We start from the raw sequence: 19,935 nt of genomic DNA on the forward strand, positions 1-19,935 counted from the left end.
TGTAAGTGGTTACAAATCTTAAGAGGGAAATGCTGTTATCTATTTCAGCCTTACTCTCCCTGCCACTGTTTCTCATTTGAGATTTTGTATTGCTGCCTACAGAGATTCTACAAGATCATGAGCACTCTGTGCAGAATTGAAGTACCAGAAGAAGGTCCAAAAGGAAGCTGGCCATTTACTGCACAGGTTTCCTGGTAAAGAACAGCATTCTCTACTCTTGGTGTCTTGCTTACCTGCATGCCTGATTTTGTCCCATGGCAGAGAACGTCTGCTGTAATAATACAGGGAACAGAAGACATTTCTGGTCAGTCATTGAGAACTCACACTCATTTCTCAAAGGATTCAACTGTAGAGAGCTCACCAGTGACAAAGCCATCTTGCTGCATTAACCTGGAGAAGAGGAGGCTGCGGAGTGACCTCATTGCAGCCTTTCAGTACCTGAAGGGAACCTATAATCAGGAGGGGAGTAAACTCTTTGAAAGGGCCAATAATAGCAGGACAAGGGGAAATGGTTTTAAGTTGAAAGAGGGAAGATTTAGGCTAGATGTTAGGGGAAAGTTCTTTACTAGGAGAGTGGTGAGGTGCTGGAACAGGCTGCCCAGGGAGGTTTTGGATGCCCTGTCCCTGGAGGTGTTCAAGGCCAGGTTGGATGAGGTCCTGGCAACCTCATCTAGTAAACATGGAAGTCTGGTGGCCCTGCCAGGCAGGAGGGTTGGAGCTTCATGATCCTTGAGGTCCCTTCCAACCTGGGTCATTCTGTGATTCTGTGATTATGGAGATATTTTCAGGGACAGCGAGTATGAAACACGTGACAAATAAATTCTCAACAATAACAGAGGAAACAAGCTTTTATTATTTGAAACTTTTGTGCGTGGTAAAGGTACACATTTGACTGATTTTCCTACATTTCCAAGACAGAGTACTTTTTATCATCGGCTAAAGCATTAAGAATGCCGTGGCACACAGGAAGCTAAAACTACACACGCACACACACACACAAACACTTTGATGTGCATCTTTCATACTTGATGTTAAGGAGTAAAGTTTGTATTTAGCCTCACAGGGACTGAAAAAGAAAGTAAAAACAATGAAACAAAAACAAGTGAGAATAGTATTTCATCATAAGTTTCAAGAGAGTGCGAGACTTACATGTACACAAAACATACGAAACTGACTTTAAAAGGTGGAATGTACAAAAAGCTTTTAAAAAACAAAGAGGAAAGATAGGATCTTGGAACCGGAAAGCTGCAGCGTATCAACTGGTAGAGATTTCTAACGTGGGGATACTGCCATACGCTGTGCAGCTTAGGGAACATTCCCGTGTCATAAAGCCAAAGCAAAAAGTGTCAGGGTTAAGGCCGTGTTGCTCACAGACATCAACCAAAGTGCTGTACATTCATCAGAAAGAACGCAACCAGTGAGGAACCTCCCTACCCTGTAGCACAAATACCTTTCTCGTACTCTCCACCAACAGTCCAAAACAATCACTGCTCACAGTTCTTCGAGCAAATTGTCAGTGTACATCATGATTACGTAACTAGCTGTCACCCACAGCTGGAAGTCATTCTTCATAACAAACACAACATATTGGGCACTTAGAGTCCTCATTATGGCAACACAAGATCCTTAACTGTAAAAAAATATCGATGTAAAATTGAAAACCCTATAGTTTTTACAGAACCAGAAGAGCATTTACTAATACATAACTCTCTGTCTACATCAGACAAATGCTTTGCCTCGAGCCATTTTCCTTTTCTTACACAGCTACACTGCTGCTGTTTCAACCAATGTAAAAATCCCCTATTTGTAGTGGATTTATGTGAACATATTCCCTTATTCTAGTCACAACATAATGAAAATACAGTCAGCTAGTTTGTCCTAAAATACTCCGAATTACATAAGAACCGATAACCTTTTGAGATTACTTTTGAGTTGAAGATTAGTTAAATGAAGCACATACTTTTGTCATTCAAGCCGCACCACTAGTCACTTAGCATTCCAGAGAAGCTGAGGGAATGTTTCTGGTTATACCTGAAATCTGGCAGCAGAATGCCTATAAGCCTTAAATAAATGCTAGCAACTCAGTAAGTCGTGTAATTCTGATGTTCACTTAAATGAATGAGAAAAGAATCTGCTAGGTTTTTTGTGTGTTTATTTATTTTTTTATTTATTTTTTAGAACAGAATGTCTGCTTTGGTTGTTCTTTGTAACACTGGTAAGCCAAGCATTTTAGCTGAGCTGACTTCAAAAGCATGCTGCCAAAGCAACGTGTTTCTCACTTCCTGTGCCAGGAAGATAAGGTCAACCTTCAGAAACAAAATACCCCATGCCACCAACTGGCAGCATTCGCTATCTATCAGAAGGAAATCCAAATGAGTGCCATTTTTTCAGGTGCCTTCAGGGTTGCTCCAGTGATGTCTGAAGCCTCAATAAGACAGAAAACCCAAAAGACTATTCAACGTCCACATCACCCCTAATAACTGTTAGCAAGAGAGCTTTGTTCAGAATTCCATGTTTCATATGGATATGTAATGGGTTGACAGAGGTTACATAAAATCCTGATGATCAATACTGAGTTGAATGAACAGAAAATGATTTGCAGAAAAATGGATTAATATAGTCTGAAGTTTATGTTTTGATATATATAGGTTAGGGTCTGATTTCTGCCATTCTCAGAGTACCTGACAATGGAGCATTTGGCAACATTTCTTCAATGAAAACCATGCAGGCTTAGTAAAACGTTACCACAAAAATTCAATTTTTGAACTAAATCTTGTTAGTATTATACCAATATATAACTAACAGCGGTAGTACACTTCTCATTTACTTTTTATCTCAGAACCAGTGCAACCTCTTTTCTTTGTTAAAGAATGCATTTTAAAAGCTACATACATTTGTTCATTGATAAATCTGCCATTGAAAGACATTCCAAAGCTAGAAATCATCAGGTTGTTTATAAGGACACTTAGAATAGAATTAATTGATCATCATAAGGTTTAATTGACAACTTTGTTAAATTTTGATAGGACAGCTTACTGTATAATATCTGAGGTTACTCATCTTCAGCATTTTAGGACAAACTCGGTTCATGCAAAGGTTATTGGTTTTCTTTTGGTAAGAACAAACTCCATTTTTAACATTTCAAAAATGTTACCACCGGTTCCTCATCTGCATTATATGTAAGTTCAAATCTCAAGCCTTATGCACAAAATATTTATTCCAAGGAAATAAGAAAAGGGAACTTTGTGGGAGAGTGTGTAAATTGGAAAGAAATATGAGAAGAAGAAACAGTGATTAAAAAGAGTGGACAAACACAACATTTATGAATTTAGGGGTCTGCATTTTTACAAGTCAAATACATCTTTACCAAAAAAAAAAAACCACAACCCTTTTTTTCGTAAATTTGTTGAAACAATCTTAGCCTTTTGAGAAATAAGTCAAATATTTGTAACAAGTAATTTAACAAAGGTTTCTTTCATTTTTGCAAATATACTTAAAACACTCCCTTGTTACTGACCCAGTGCCCTTTTGTTTAAAGGTATTAAAAATTAGAAAAGAAACACGCTATTTCCCAAACGATTTTAGGCATTGGCAGCACACTCACCAGCTCCTCAAAGAAGATTTTCGAGTGAGCACCACTCTATCTATATTAGGCTATGATAACAACTCATCTTTTGACCACTGGATTTTGATTTAAGTATGAAGTCAATGCTACTTTAAAAAAGACAAGTAAACACTTAAAAATAACATCAGAAACAGAACCAAGTCATATGATTGTAAGCACTTCTCATTAAATTAATAACTCAGTAAAGAACACAGTAAAGGGATCCAACAGGAAGGAAAAGGGACATTTTTCAGAGTACTACCATTGTCAAATGGCATACGTGTGTTCCAGTTTGCGGAAATAATCTACATTTACTTTTTTAAAGTTTTGTGTCAGTCAAACATACATACATACAAACAAATCAGAATAAATCTCACAGTCCTTATTTTATCCTCTAACAAAATTCCCTTTGATGAAGACTTCAGGAATTGGTTCAAAATCATTCTTACTTGTAATGTATTTTTTTCCTCATGTATAAAGAAATAGCTTTGGTAACCCTCGGCTTTCCTATACAACCTCTGTTTACCACAGTTCCTTTGGTTGTATAATGTAGGTCCTCCATAGGGGTACCTCTCTGGCTTTCTGTCCTGTGTGATGCTGCATTTTCTTATTTGTTAATACACTGAGTTGCCTTAAGGAGATGTGGCAATGGACATATACAAAAGAGTGGCACGCATGAGGTTAATTGAGTTGACACTGCAATAACCCTGATCCCAATTAACTAGTTTGGTGTCAGAAGGTCTGTTGTGCAGAAATTCAGCTCTCGCTAACGTATCACTACAGTTAAGCTTTTCCAGAGCTATAGAAACATCAGGCTTCTGCAAAGTCCTTCCAGCATATTGAGCAAGAGAAAGAGTGAACAACAAGTATGTGAAAAAAATCCTTCATTAATCCCACGTGAGTAGGAAATTTGCATTGATTCTCAGAGCGCTAAATGTTGAGATGAGTTAGATCTGACAGTTTGAACTAGATCAATTTTGTGTGACTTAACTTCATACTAAAAGGACCTACTTGATACAGATAGTAAGACTTAAGAATGTTAAAAGTGTAATACCTACCATGAAAACGAGATCTAGAAGATTCCCAGGATCACCTTTGGGTGAAATAATGCATAACAATGACACTTTGTCAAATTCGGAAGCTCTGAATAGGAGCCACCTTTCACAGTCTTCAAAAAGCTTTGGGGATTTCCCCCAAAATTTCTCATTTTTGTCTAACTAGTTAATTGCAGTTCCATAAGTTGCAGTTTTTGTTTAATATCACGTTGTCTTTATGAATTCAGTTACAGAGGATTCTGTGTATTAACCCTTACAACAAAAAGTTCAGTGAGGAACGTAAGAGGTGCATTTTCTATGTAAACAAGGTTAAGTTTGGAAATTAACATAAGAAGTTCATAATAGACTCTTTCATTGTTAAAAATGAACTCAAAGTAGGAGATATCCTGCCTTGGATCTCTGGGACCAGTCTTTGCTTAAAGGTGTAAAATTATCCAGCTCCAGTGCTCACTGTTACTGTAAGTATCGATAGACCTTGAAGCAGTGATTTCCAGAGTCTGCAACTACAACGTGGCCATCTGAAGTAAGGGCCAGACCTTGGGGGCCATAAAGTGGGTCAGCAGAGGTGTTAATGTAGGATAAAAACGATCCACTTCCATCAAAAACCTTCAGAGATGAGAGAACACATAAGAAATGTTATGAATAAAAAATAATCTAGTAGATGAATGTCTACTTTCAGTAACACCATTATTCTTATTTCTGAAACCACTGGCATACAATACAACAAACACAGACTGAATCTCATCTGTTATTCTCATGATAGGCAAGTTTTTATACAAATATATTTTCTTATGAAAAAGACCAGATCAAGGCTACCAGGATCTTTGGCAAGAATTGATATTCAATGAGGTAAAATAAAATAACTAGCTAAAGTAAATCAAACTCAATTGGGAACATGACCAACACCTTGTTTTTCTAACAAATTTTACTGTTGTAGCTAGAACAACTCTTAAGTTCCCACTCAGAGAGAAAACCAGTTTGCATTGTTGTCAGTGCTTCCTGAGACCAACGATGAGCAGCTCCCTCATTTTTATTCTCAGTGAAGCTAATGCATATGCTTAGTTATTTACTAGTTATTTAGTAGTAAGAAAGGACTGTGATCAGCACTCAAAAGATAAAAAGAGCACAACTCTCTATACAGAAGCAGGATATTTTTGCAACATTCAAAAAAGATGCTAAAAATCTGCACATTTGCCTCAAGCGCTGTACAGATCACTTGTTTTTTCATATTTTCCACCATGTTGACAATTATAAATTACTGTCATCTCAGTAAAGCCTTGTAAGTCTCTTAAGTCATCAAATAGCTTTTAGGAAGCTACTCGGAGACAAGAATCTTGATCACAATAGCTCTCAAACTTGCCAGCACTCACACTGGAAAGACCACAGCCTGACACCACCACTTTAGAAGTGAACAGACCAGCAATGAGGTATACAAAAGGCTACACATCACTTCTAATGCAGCTATCCTGCTTCTTGGGAAGCCTGAAGGCGTTACTGATCAACCAGTTATCAAACCATTACTTTTCCTAATCAAGCACCTTTGAAATACACAAATCTCTACCTGTATTCGGCTGTTTCCCCAGTCTGCAACAATGATATTTCCATTAGAGTCTACAGCAACACCAGTTGGTGCATTGAATTGTCCATTTCCTTCCCCATTCGATCCAAACTTCAGTATGAATTCTCCCTCCTGGTTAAATACCTGTAAGGGTTAAAACAAAAACTTGACTATGGCATCACATTAAATATTACTAAATCTAATACTACCAGCAATAGATGCTACCTATTAACAAAACTGTGAACTGGAGATCCACCAGATCTTCCCCCACATCCAGCACTATTTCCCCTTCTATATTCCCCTCCCTTTCTCAGCATGGACATTTATAGTTCTCGTTTTTACCCTTCTTGTTTTAGAAATACTCAGAAGAATTATATATTTATGTAAGGCAAACATATTTATAAAGGCAAAAATGATTGCAGCAAGGGTCATTTTTAGATCTGCATTTTCAAATAGCTGGTAAGTTTGCATTTCAGTGCGTTTGCATGATTGATGTTTAATGAAAATTTGAGTTGTGAAAATGGGTTAAATCAGACAATGAAAAAAAGAGCACAGAACTCACTGTCAATACCAGCACCAGTCTACATCTTTAAGGCCAGCTCAGCAAAATTAGCAGCATTTCTATAATTTAAAAAGCAAAATATTTGTAAAGTCTGAAAAAGAGATAAATGCAAATACTGGTCTCCAATCTTGCATCTGCCCTATAGTAAAGGCCTCAGAATGAAGATGGGAGGAAAGGTGCTTGTCTTTCCCTTCTGCTTCTCTACACCATGAAGTGCTTAGGTCCCAGGACACCTTCCACAGCTTGTGCATCCTGAGCTAAGAGCAAAACGCTCATATGACACTGGTAGTGAGCCTTGACAGAATACATACACTGTTCTTTGACTTTCAAAACCTAACAAGTACTAAGAATCACAGGACACACTGCCCTCTGTACAGACAGCTCTGCAACTGCATTACCTGCAACGGCAAATAACAGTTTTAGACAGCAGAAAGATGGAACAGATCAATGGCTATTTTGCCAGCAACCTCAATGCACTAACAGGACTAAGTGAGACGCAAGATGTTTCATTTGCATGGCTTCATGAAAAAAACCAGAATGTTTTGCAGAATGAAGATGTGTAACTCGAGATACTGGTGGCAGAAAGAAGCTGAGAGTCCTAAGAGTGAAAATTATTTAGTTATAAATGTATTTACTATTTGAAACAAAGTTTACTTTCTGCTCTTTCCCTTACTATCTAACTGAAAAGGACTGCATTGCCTATTTTTTTTAAATGACTCTCCAAAGTGTCAACAGTTATCTGCACAGATTTACAGAAATGCTACAAAAATAAGAATCTTTTCCAGTTAGTACCAAATTGCAACAAGTAACATTTTCATGCCACTGAATCATACCAGACACAGACAGGATGCTCTGTTCTCATTAGGAATGTAATTCATTTCATTCACTAAGATGCCACAGTTCTTACATCTCTTCATTTGCTTTTGTTCCTTGTAGCTGGCCCTTGTTAACTCTCTCCAGGCATTCTTGTTATTGCAATAAGCTTTGCTGCTGGAGAGGTAATTTATGGAGACATAAACCTGCTGCTAAACCACCTAAACAGCCTGCTTCAGGGCTCCTACAGCAGCCTTGGTCTTTCTGTAGTAATCCAAAACACGAGTTGTCATTTCCTCTCTAATTCCAAAAGCATAACAAAACAAGGTCCCTACTCAGAAGCTGGATGGTACAGCACCACTGAGGTCATTGGATTTTTTACACTTACCAGTATGCAGACAGAAATGTCATGTTTCAGGTAAATATGTAAGATATATATATCATTTAAGTTACAAACATTGGTTAACTGAGCCAAAGGTACACCTGTGTGCTCAATTCGATTAGGTGAAAATCTGCTGTTCCTGTGGTACTGCATGGTGAGGGAGTGAAAAGAACTGAAAGGGCTGAAAGGGAGTGGCATGGCCTGAAAACAACAGGTGACTAGTTTCTGAAATGGCCTGCAATTCCTTAATTCATGTTTTCCAGCACATGATATTTCAACCAACATCCTTGCTCTAGTTTATTACTGGGACAAACAAATCTGCCACCTATCTTACCACAGCTGTTTAAAAGGCCACAAGTCAGGATTTCCCATTGATGTAATGGCCAGTGGACAGTTCTGCCCTGTGCAGGATATACTAGATGAAAATTCATGGTTTGTCTTACACAGTTAAGACTATTAAGTCATAAAATGATCCAGTAATAATAAAGCTTATAAATATGGAATAAAGTCTGTCAGGTATCTTCACTTCACAGTTTTCAGTAAGATTCAAGTAGAATCGTGGGAAGATTTTAATGGGAAATTCAAAAGTAGTTATCAGTTATCCAAAATATCAAAAGACTGATAAGTAACAGATTTTTTCAGGCAGCTAATTAAAAATAACTAAGGTGATATCATTTATCTCAGGCATAACATATGTATATTTAAGCAACTGAACTAAAGAACATAATATTGAAACCGAAAGCAACTGATTACATCTCTATTAAATACAGTGCATGCAAAGATCTATGAGTCTTTTAATTCAGCCTCACAGTTAAAAAGAATGGTCTCTATATTTTTAACATGACTTTATTTTCCCCAGGAAATTAAAAAGCATCCCAAATTGCTATTAACTGGCTGTACCTTGACAGAATGGTTATGAAAATCTGTAACGATGATTTCATTGTTGCTGTTTACAGCTGCAAAATGAGGACCTGCAATACAGATGAAGAAAGAATCATAATAAAAATAGCAATGCCACTAAATGGTAATACCACTGCTTGATTTCTATCATAAAGGGACAATCAATTTCAAAGCACTCTTCATTTCATTTCCTGTTTTAAAAAGTTCAGCATGCCTTTTTGTAAATAAACTTTTCCAACCATTTGACAGCTAGTGTTATCAATAAGCACTATTCATTCCTTTTATACACAGGTGACTATGCAGATATTTATATGTTGATTAGCAAGAGAGAATGTGCAGTGCTTTGGAATAAAATTTTATATATAATGAAAATAGTCCTCAAAAAATAAAGCCTAAATGGAATCCTCTATGCTTTCTTTGATCACTTCTTACAAGCATCCAAGCAAACAAGCTTAGGATAAATGCAAAAGTTACTTAGAAAATATTGTCAGGGAAAAGAAGTGCCTTTTTATTCTGTGTGTTGAACTGTGTACACAAACATGAATAAGAAACAAACCTGAAAACAGGAAAGCACCTGAATAAAAGTATTTGGTGCCATTTTAAGTTATTAAGGAAATGAAAACTCGATTTCAATTTTCACAGTTCATCAGTACAAAGTATAAACAGGATGAAGACCTTTACACTGAAAACATTCAAATAAGGACAATTCACCTGTCCCGTGTAGCCTACACACAGTTGAATTTATAAGTGGCAGCTTTCCCAGACTGGCGTTTGCATATCTGGGTCTTTCTGAACTCAGTCTTAACACTGTCCCATTATGCCCATTTTGTAATGGTAAGATACTACATGGGGCAGGAGTTAATGTGTATCTGATCACAGGAGACACAAAGCATGAAGTTTGGAGTTGATTATAATTAACAGCTTAGTGTGGGCATTACAAAGAATTTACAAAATACTAGTTAAGGTCTGTCTTCCTTGTTTCACTGATCTGAAATGCTTCCAGCCACAGAGAGGTAGATAAAACAAGATGGTTACACCTACATTTGCAGAACATAAGTTGTGGAGTTCCTGGCCAATTAAACAAATGGTGAAGCAAAGACAAGCTGTATGTTTAGTAGAACTTTCTCCTCTCAGGAAGAAAAATGAGTAGGGTGTAGCATGTTCAACATGCTCGGACATCATGCAAATGTGAGCAGAAGAGGCAAGCAGAGGGGATTTACATATTACCATCAAGTGTACCTGCAAACTGCTTGTCACCATTCCCTCGGCTACCGAACCTTGTGACTATTTTCCCATTTGGCTGAAAGATGAACACACAGCACGCTTTATTATCCACTACAATGATGTGTCCATTACGATCCACAGAAATGCCTTTTGGGCCCATGAGTTTTCCAGATCCAATTTTAGCCTAAAACAGAAGACATGGAACAGAAAAACACATTAGTGTGATAGAAGTAAGAACAGTTCAAAGCTGCCCTGTATTACAGGCGTAGAGTAACACAAAAAGAAATATTTGTCATCAAAAGATTGCCAGGGGGAAGTGATTGCTTTATCAGCTCATATTGCGTACTTTTTCATTTCATCTTCAGCTAAAAAGAAAGACTGTTCTCTGTATGTCCTTTCTAGAGTAGAAAATTTGCTACCTCATCAACTGAATCTAAACATATGACAATATGGATCCAAACAAATGGCTACGTAGTCAATACTAGCATACTGATATGGTAGGCTGACATGCAAAGAAGACCTCTTGTCCCCTTTCACTCACTACACTAGGAAAATGGGCTTGTAACAGACATGATTCACAGAAATCAATACATTATAAGAAGTCTTGCAGTTATTACTATACTGGGTGTGATATAAATGTGCAGGATGGAGACGACAAATGGATTATTTCCCTCAACCTGCAGATGGCATCTGACTGAAAAGCTGTAGCTACAGCAGAACTGGTGAAGATTAGGTGCTGCTTTTGAGCACAAGTCAAAAAAAGCCACAGCACACCTCCTTGCAGAGAAGCATACAGTAGGAGCAGCTTAAGTGATGGACAGATTTGGAAACAATTACCCAGCTGGCTCCAAAAGTCAGGTCTTCTGTGAGCTTTTAACTTCCGGATCCTGCAGTAATTTTTCAGAGATATCCTACAAACTCGCATCCATCTCCTTGGTGGATGACAATTTTCTGTTTCCAAATGAATTTTAATTAAACAGACACTAAAGTATTCATCTTCTTTATGAAAATACCATTTTTCACTGCACTGCCTATACGGGGTAAGACACATCAGTGCTTTCTCTGCCTCTCTCCTTTACCTAATGCAAGTATTGAGGAATTTTCCCCTCTGTTCAGCACTGGTGAGGTCACACTTGCTGTATTCTGTTTCAAAGACGAGAGAGTCAGGCTCTTTTTAGTGGTTCCCAGTGTCAGGGAGCAAGAAGCAATGGGCACCAACTTGAACATAAGGTTCCCTCTGAATGTCAGACTTCACTTCTGTGCTGTACAGATGTTGGAGTCCTGGCACAGGCTGCCCAGAGAGGCTGTGGGCTGTGGAGTCTCCTCCTTGGAGATCTCCCAAAGCTGCCCAAACATAGGCTTGGGCAGCTGCAATGTGTGGTCCCGCTGGAGCTGGAGCAGGACCTGATGAACCCAGGGGACCATTCCATCCTTAAGTAGTCTATGTGAGTGGCTAAAGTTGTGTTAGACACTGATTATCAAGGCAGGACAGATTACACAACATGGTGAAGATCCATTACATAACTCATTTTGTTCAGATTCCAAATGTTTTTAAAGCAAACAACCACATGAATATCTAAAGGAGCTCAACTATCCTTAAGAAACCCCATGCTCCTATTCCACAGTACATTCTCATGGGTGGGGTTGATAAAAGCAGGAGCCATCTCAAAGTAAAGAAATGAAGATAACCTGAGGCTGTGTAGTATGAACTCAACAGCATTATTACACAGACTCTTTCAGTCTCCAAGAAAACTCCAGGGAGTAAATCTTGCAACTTCAAGGCTATGCATAGCCAAAGTGCAACAATCATATGTCTGTTTTATGTGCAGATACATATGCTCTCTTAAGTTGCTCAATATTTTGACAATGAACACCTAATTAAATCACACTAAAACAACCCCAGGAAGAAATCTATTAAAAATGACTTGGTGATCACCAGGGGAAACATATAAGCAAATCTACAAAATGCATTCAGGTTTGCATAACAAGAAAGCAGCTACAACATAAATCAAATGCAAATCAGTAGATTCATTTCCTTTGGAGTGATTAAATAACATATTCCCTTCTTTCCTCTGGGATGCCTGAATGTTTGTCTGCCTGTGCACCACCTCCTTGCCAGGATTACCAGCAATCCTTCCAGGATTCTTAGGGAAAAATGACTCCGACTCATGAGTATAGTGTCTTTCTGATATATAAATATAAATGACGATAAAAAAAGTGAATAAATCACATACTGAATTAATGGACACTCAGCACTGAGAAGAGTAATAAAAATTACTATTCCTGGGACAGAATTCACAATATAATTTGCAGTAAGCAATAAATTATGCCCAGCTAGGTTTTGAAGAATCTGTTTCCAGTTTAGATGAAAATACACTGATGACACATCACTGGCTCTGGCTGAACATATGTTTTGTGTATTTTTATTTCAGCTTTCTTAGAATCGTAGGTTTGATTATTTAAAACACAGCATTATGAAACCCAGTCACTGTTATTAAGTGTATGAATGGAAGTATTTCAGTCTTTTCCGCCATCAGAAATGAATAAAGTAAAATGAACGACCTGAATCTTTAAAACAAACAATTGAATTCAGTCAAGGACATATTGTTCCCTGTTTTATAGGCTTTTATGAATTCAGATTGGTTTTCAAATATATGTCTATAAGGCCACACTACTAGAATGGAAAATATTCTCTTGTGAGATATTTCTGGAGTCTTTATTTAAAAAAAAACAGAAGACAAATTATACAGACTTCTTCCCCTGTAATAGCAGGTGTGTTAGGGCTTTCAGTTCAACTCCACCAATCTTGTTGCTGTCAGAAAGGTTCACAATTGTCAGAAACTAATTTACAGACTTGAAATATATCTTCTTTTCCCATTCTGGAATGTCCCTAACATGGAGATAAATCCATCATCAGGCATTGCGGTGTCACATGATAAATGGATTTATCATTTGTATGATTGTCTTAATTTAATTGTGACCATTTATCACACTCCACACAGAACTATTTCTATGTAAACATGCAGCCAGCTTCAAGCAGCTCCCTTCTTAATCCCTTTAATAAGACAAAAAAATAAAACTCTGATAGACAAAATATTTTCTTCCATCCTTTCCCAGCCATCATAATATGATGTCTTAACTCAACTTACAACTCAGTTTGGCTAACAACAGGCAGTCTTAGGTGTTTTCTTCTCGGTGGACCACAATTTGTTCCTGTGTCTCTTGTCTCCACTTCCTTCACTAGGTCTGAACACCACTGGCACAGAGGCTGATACTGCTGATTCAGTTCTCTGTTTAGCCTGGCAATTAATACAGCTACCCTTGATTTGAAAGTAATTTACAGAAGAAGCCAGTACTGTTGTCTAGCTTTTACAGATGAGGAAAATAAAGCAATGGGAAATTAAATGACATCTCAGTAGTCACATGTCAGACTCATTACATAAACCAGAAAGAGAACAGCCAGTTCTAAGACCCTGTATGATGCTTCATTGTGCAGACAATACTGCAGCCTTTCATTTTAAGAGACTTACTTATGTTTTGGTGCAACTTTAGCTTAGGATTTGCCAAGCTTGCATTATGCCAGCTTCAGAGCTTTGAGAAAACAGAGCTCTGCCTCCGTTGCTACCAGCAACTGAGGAAGGTGACACTTCTCTGCCTGGCAGAGGCTGCTGGGATGAGTCAGCCCAGTTCTGCTATTAGGGAGATGCCTGGGCTTGGCTCCAGGAGAAATTTGCTTCCTGGCTCACATGAGTATTAAAAAGCTGTGAAGCGAAAGGAGAGTAAATGAAGAAGGAAGGAGGCAACAACTAAAATACTTAGAATAAGTTCAAAAAAAAAAGACCCCTGATAACACTTAGTTAACAACTAGCAGACCATCAATATCTCAAATGATATAGAATCTCTTGTGGGTGCTATCCTCTGAAGTGAAACACTGTTATTCCTGTGTGTCTGTACATTCTCGCAAGCATTGCCTAGTTTAATCAGACAGAGCCCTTGTACGTTGGTTTTTTTTCCCAGATTTCCACAGGCTAGACTTGTTTCATATGTCCTGTGCTTCAACCTTCCTTCCAGGTAAAAGATCTGTCTACAAACATTCTTGTATTCTTTCCGATAAATACTATCTGTTGCACTAAATCTAAGAGTAGTATTTTCATGTTGCATCTCTTGTTTAACCAGACTAGCCTCAAGAACTATTAAGTCCAATGCATTACCCTCACAAACGCTGCTGACTTCACATAGCTAGTGCAGGCTACCAAAAAAAAATACTGACTAAAACCAAAGCTGGGCTCCATGTCAGGGGAACTACCGAGGAACTACCTTAATTTTTTTAATTTATTTTTATTTTTTTCCAATACTTTGACTCCCAGTTGGACACAGGGAGCTGGCTCCTCCAGAGCCATGGCTGTTTCCTCCAGAGCTGACACCATCCACAATGGTGTCACATTTACATCCTGGCTGAAGAAGGAAGGAAAACGAGCCCTCCCTCCTCCATGTGCTGACCCAGGCAGCCCACATTAAATATGTTAATAATTATTTACATCACACTTGGACTACTCAGAGCATTTGGATTCTTAAATAACTACATCTTTCTTTGGTTTTGTACTGGCGTCTTCAGCCAAAGCCAAGATTTTCCTATGTAGCCATGCACTTTTAAAACTACTCAACAACAAGGAAGATCATGTCATCCCTGCAAATGCAAATCCTATCTGTTTTTTGGTTTTTGTTTTTGGTTTTTTTTCAAAACAGTTGTGTTACATAGTAGTATTGTTTTATTTTAGCTTTGAGTCTGTGCAGCATCTGGATACTTCTAAAAATGTACAAGTGTCATTCTCAAATGGGAGACTCTGCAAGCAAAACTTGCTATTTGATACAGCATTTGTCACTTTGTGAAAACTAATAAAGGAAGGCCATCTGTTCATAGCCACATGAGTAGGTCAGGACCTGAGCCTTTTGTCATTAGGCTGCCAGAAAATGGGTCTCTATAACTATGTAACTATGGGAGAAATATTTCTGAAGGTTTTTTTGTCCTGCCGGAGTGATGCTAATCTCTGCTAGAGAGAGCAATGCCCAGCATTCATCACCTAGCTTGGTAGTATGCATTCAGACAACAGCCCCAAATGGAGGTAACCATTAATTCTCTCTGGAATTGTACTCACCTCATAAACATGATAAATCCTGCAGGTTTACAAGCATTGGCGTAGAACAGTAGCTGTCATTTTTGTTAACTGCCATAAAAAGCATCCAGGCTAATATGAAAATAAGCACACACTACACAGAACTTATTTTCTGAATAAGTAAATTCCTTTCCTGCCTCTTAGCTTTTCTACTGCACATCACCCTACATAAAATACTCCTTTCCATGCTATAGCACCAGATTAACCTCTTGGGTTGATTTTTCCTTGCATTCATTAACAACAGGACAATACATAAATTATGCCCTTAATTTGTTGATGTGTATGGAGAAAATAGAGAACATCATCATCAGTCTGATGCCTTACATTTCCCTTTCATACATCAATGAAGACTTCTCAAAAGTTTTTGTCTTGTGTGTATATATGTATACAGACACAGCTTTATATATAATCAAACTACTAGCGATATGAGCTTGTTTGCCTAGTCCACCTCCTCTTGATTACATTAGCTATTCTCAACTGCAAGCTGCAGAAAGGCGGACAAATACCTTGTGCTCAGGACTGCAGAATGGAACATATGCTCTCTACTTGATATGACATTGGCAGTGCAGTTGAGGTGTCTTCCTATTTATTATAAAACATGTCTGCGTCATGCATTCACACATCACAACAATGGAGTTTATACTAAGTAACAAACAAACAATGCCATTTCTTGACACACACGAAAAATCCCTACAACGGTAACTTTGCATTCCTATGCAAGACTGAGAAATCTCAGGGGAGTTCAGATGGTCATACCTTAAATTTTCCATCCGATGAGAATATGCTAACCCATTTGTTGTCATAATCTGCAATAATGATGTCACCACTGGGATGCACAGCCACTCCTGTTGGCCGCTGCAACTGGCCAGGAGACCTTCCTCTTATGCCAAAGCGACTTTTGAAGTGGCCATCATTGGAAAATATCTGTAACAGAAAACATTAGTTTTAAAACTAGGTCTGCATCATCTATGCTTTGGAGCTTACAATTTAGAATTCACTACTGAGAACTGTAGTCCAGAAGACAGGAATGTTTAGTACTTTTACAGTCCATATTTCAAAGCAATACACCCCACTTAAGAAGAGGCCTCCACCTGGACCTTGATTTCTTAATAAAGAAGTTCTATGCACTTTTACTGCACTGTTTCTTGAATGATCTTGAAGTATTTTATAAACATCAGTGAATTATGCTTCATGATATCCCTCTTAGATAGTTGAAAGAAGTTGTGTTATACCTGTATTAGAAATGAGGAAATCGAAGCACTGTCTTGGCCACAGTCAAAAACAATGTGTTTTTTTAAAAAAATAAAAGATAAAAGAGTATTTTAAAATGTAATCATTTGACTTATGAATATGTACTCAGCCACTTCCTGACAGATGCCTCAGCTACTCAAAAATTAGTCCACTACTTGCATCCCTGAGACAATTAGACACTGAACTTCTGAAGGGACCACAAATAACAAACTATGTGGCTACTGATGAATATTCAGCTCTATCTCTTTGAAAAGGCTTGGTAATGAGTTCTTGCTGCCTGTGGCTTTCTGGTTCTGACATACTCAAGAATAAGTTGCACACCACTGCCCTGTTCATTACTACCACATGGGCAGCCTAAAAAGTAACGACAAATTGTTAATTGTAAAACAAACAAATAAACAAAGAAACCCAGTCAACATGAATAAATGCATGACAGGCAAGAGAAAACACAGCTAGATTTTCACACAGGTTATAGAAGTCAAGAAATCATGGGTGTTTGGGATCCTAGCACAGAAATGATCTTATGGTGCGATCACACAGAAAAATCCAGTATGTAGACTAAAAGTCATTTGAAGATAGTATCTGTATGGGTTTTTTTTTCACTTGTATCCACTTAAGAAACTACATTTGTGGCATCTTGTCCTATATTTATTTTGAAACACTGACTGATGGATTTACAATGTGAAGCAATATTTACAAAAAGACATTTTCCCATGTTATTGCACCGTTTGCTTTCATTTGCTGCCAAGCATAATAAGGAATGAAAATAAACTCTGACATACGTGTTTGATACAGTGTATATCTGAAGAAGATAGCTACAAGTCAAGAGGATGGAATGATAATATAGACAATAAGCAGGTTGGGCATTCTTGCATTGTGTTGCATATAATCTGAATACAAATCAGGCAACAGTATGGGAAAAAAAATACCAGACAAATACTTGACACTGGCATAACCTCATACCTGTACACACTGGTTGTTGCTGTCTGCTATTAATATTTTTCCATTTGTAGATGCAGCTACACCTTGAAGATTCGTAAATTCCCCTTTGTTTCTTCCTTTGGTGCCTAAAATTGAACACAAAGCACATTAATCAGGCTAGGTAGTATATTAATAAGTTAGGAACTAAAAACCAGTATATCCATCCTTGATCTATGGATGCCTGTTTTCAAGAGTTCTTCTCACTGATACAGAATCATCCCAGTAACAGATCCCAATTCTAAGTAGAAGAGATTGTTCTTACTCTTTAGCATGTATGTCATTTAATCCGCAGCAGAGGAACTACCTTGGCCTTCACAAAACAAAGTGCCTTCACAGTTTGCATCTTGCTAGAGAAGTAAAATGTTTTCTTCACAAGCTCTGCACTGTTTTTACAAATATGGATTTTTGTTCAGGTGAGAAAGAGATGAAAGAGGCAGCACTGAGGGAGCATACAGAGACAAAGCCAAGAACCAGGATGGATGACAAGTGTTTACTACAGTTTCTAAATCTCTTCTGTGAAGTCAAGAAATTGAGGGGGAAAAATAAATGTATTAGTGACTGCTTTGGATGAGGCATTTTCAATACAGGGAGGTTTGCCATTCAGTTTTCATTCAGTCTGCAAAAGTTCTCTTAGAAAACGATGATGAAAAGCTGTTTTTGAATGACTAGGTCTTGATGCCAATGAAGACCAACATCTGGTAACTGAATCTTTCTGCAGAAACCTTTGATGGTTCTTACGAAGCAGTATATAAACACAGGTCTCATTTTTATCCAGGACAAATGCAATAGAGATGTATGTAGAACCATGGGGAATAATGAGATAAGGACCTACAAAAAGTCAGGTGTTCACAAAAGTTCATTATGTGCCTTTATTCCTTAGGTGTTTGTTCTGGGACAGTCTGAGGAGAGTCACAAAGTAAACTGATATGTTTAAAAGGTCAGCACTGAAGCGCCTGGTCCAAACTGCACCCGGAGCACAGTAACAGTATTCAGATTCCTGCTGTGTTCAGAAAGAAGGTTTGTGTACACAAGCCTGCAGTTACGATCTTGAACCACAAAGTTATTCACAATTAATGAATTAACAAAAAAAAGAAAAAAAGAAAAAAAGAAAAGACTCTACAAGCAGTTCATTCTGAGGCTTGCACACAGAGCTATTCTTCCCCGGTTATGCATGTTTACAAGAATTCCCCATCTGTGCATCAGACATTAATTGTTTTCAATATATGTGGTTCCAGCAGAAAAGCTTGTACTTCATTTTAGTCAGTCCAAATAACCTGCAGTCCGACTATTAAAACTGCTCTGTGATCTCCAATATATGACATTCATTAGCTCTAATTTGTACTTAACTTTCATTAGGGATGCACATGCTCTGAAAAAAATCTTCTATCTGATATGGTGATGGGTGTGGGATGTATATTTCACTGGCTAAAAACAACATTTAACTCCTCAGCACTCGGTGCTGAGAACATTTCTTTGTTTCAAGACTTATTTTCCTGAACTCTGCACATGCTTCTCTCTTTCTCAGCAAAGCAAACACTTCTCAGTTTTGTAGCACAAGGAGAAACTACATGTTAAGCAAGCAGTGACTTACACACTAATTATGTTGCCCACACTTGAGCCATTTCTGTATGTTCTTTTATTGAGAAGTGCCTGAGGGACGCACGCACTTTTTTCTCTCCACCATATGCTAATAGTGAGTTTCCTTTTTGTGTTTTAGCCAAAGGGAAGGGATGAAAAGTGAGAAGCATTCCTTATACTACTGAGAGAAAAGGAAAAAAACATTTGCATCTGGAACCAACTAGCACAACCATTTTGGAATATATGCTCTTTCTCCACAGAAAAAATATTCATTTTTAATTATAAGAGTGATCAGTATAAAGAGTTGCCCAGAGTTTTCTTCACTGGGACTTCATAAATACACATCAAAGGAAAAATAAATAAATAAATAAATAATCACCCAGGAATGCCATAATCACATTTCCCAGTAAGTTTTGGAACAGTACTTCATTAACAGTGTGCAGATGAAAATCATTTCCATGCACAATACTCTTGTAAACAGCATTCTGCAGTTATTAAACCCATGACAGATCCTAATCTGCATTCAGGCCTTCTATACAGTCCCTTCCACAAGGGAACAAATTTCTCTGAAGAAAGCTGAGGTCAGTGAAACACAGCTGATATCCTAATCTCAGGAAGAAATCAGGTAAGTTTGAACTTTCTGATTTGAAAAATTCACTACGCCAGCAGCTCGTGTGAGAGGAAATCTTGTGGTAATCTACATAAAAACTCTGGAAAAGCAGGATCCTGCAACCATGACTGTAATAACAAAGGATAACAGCTCCTCCCACTTAAGCAAAGATTCCCTCCTTATAAACACACTTGCCTGAGAGAGACATTGGCATCTTTTACTGCAAGATACCTCTGCATTATT

At 37.8% G+C, this 19,935-nt stretch overlaps 1 protein-coding gene across 10 annotated transcripts in view; it reads right to left on the minus strand.

The window, feature by feature from the left end:
* Nucleotides 1-820: 820 nt before the first annotated feature.
* The window catches only part of TRIM2 (tripartite motif containing 2), an 87,026-nt gene continuing 67,911 nt past the window's right edge, over nucleotides 821-19,935 (minus strand). For all 10 annotated transcript variants that reach the window (XM_072333899.1, XM_072333898.1, XM_072333907.1 and 7 more), the window contains exons 7-12: nucleotides 17,487-17,590; nucleotides 16,029-16,196; nucleotides 10,114-10,282; nucleotides 8,875-8,945; nucleotides 6,221-6,361; nucleotides 821-5,265 (exon numbers count right to left, since the gene is read on the minus strand). In XM_072333899.1, the coding sequence (XP_072190000.1) occupies nucleotides 5,113-5,265; nucleotides 6,221-6,361; nucleotides 8,875-8,945; nucleotides 10,114-10,282; nucleotides 16,029-16,196; nucleotides 17,487-17,590 (806 nt within the window). In that variant the 3' untranslated portion in view covers nucleotides 821-5,112. The remainder of the gene's footprint in view (nucleotides 5,266-6,220; nucleotides 6,362-8,874; nucleotides 8,946-10,113; nucleotides 10,283-16,028; nucleotides 16,197-17,486; nucleotides 17,591-19,935) is intronic.

This window comes from Excalfactoria chinensis, chromosome 4 (genome assembly GCF_039878825.1).
Source record: "Excalfactoria chinensis isolate bCotChi1 chromosome 4, bCotChi1.hap2, whole genome shotgun sequence".
Lineage (NCBI taxonomy): Eukaryota > Metazoa > Chordata > Aves > Galliformes > Phasianidae > Excalfactoria > Excalfactoria chinensis.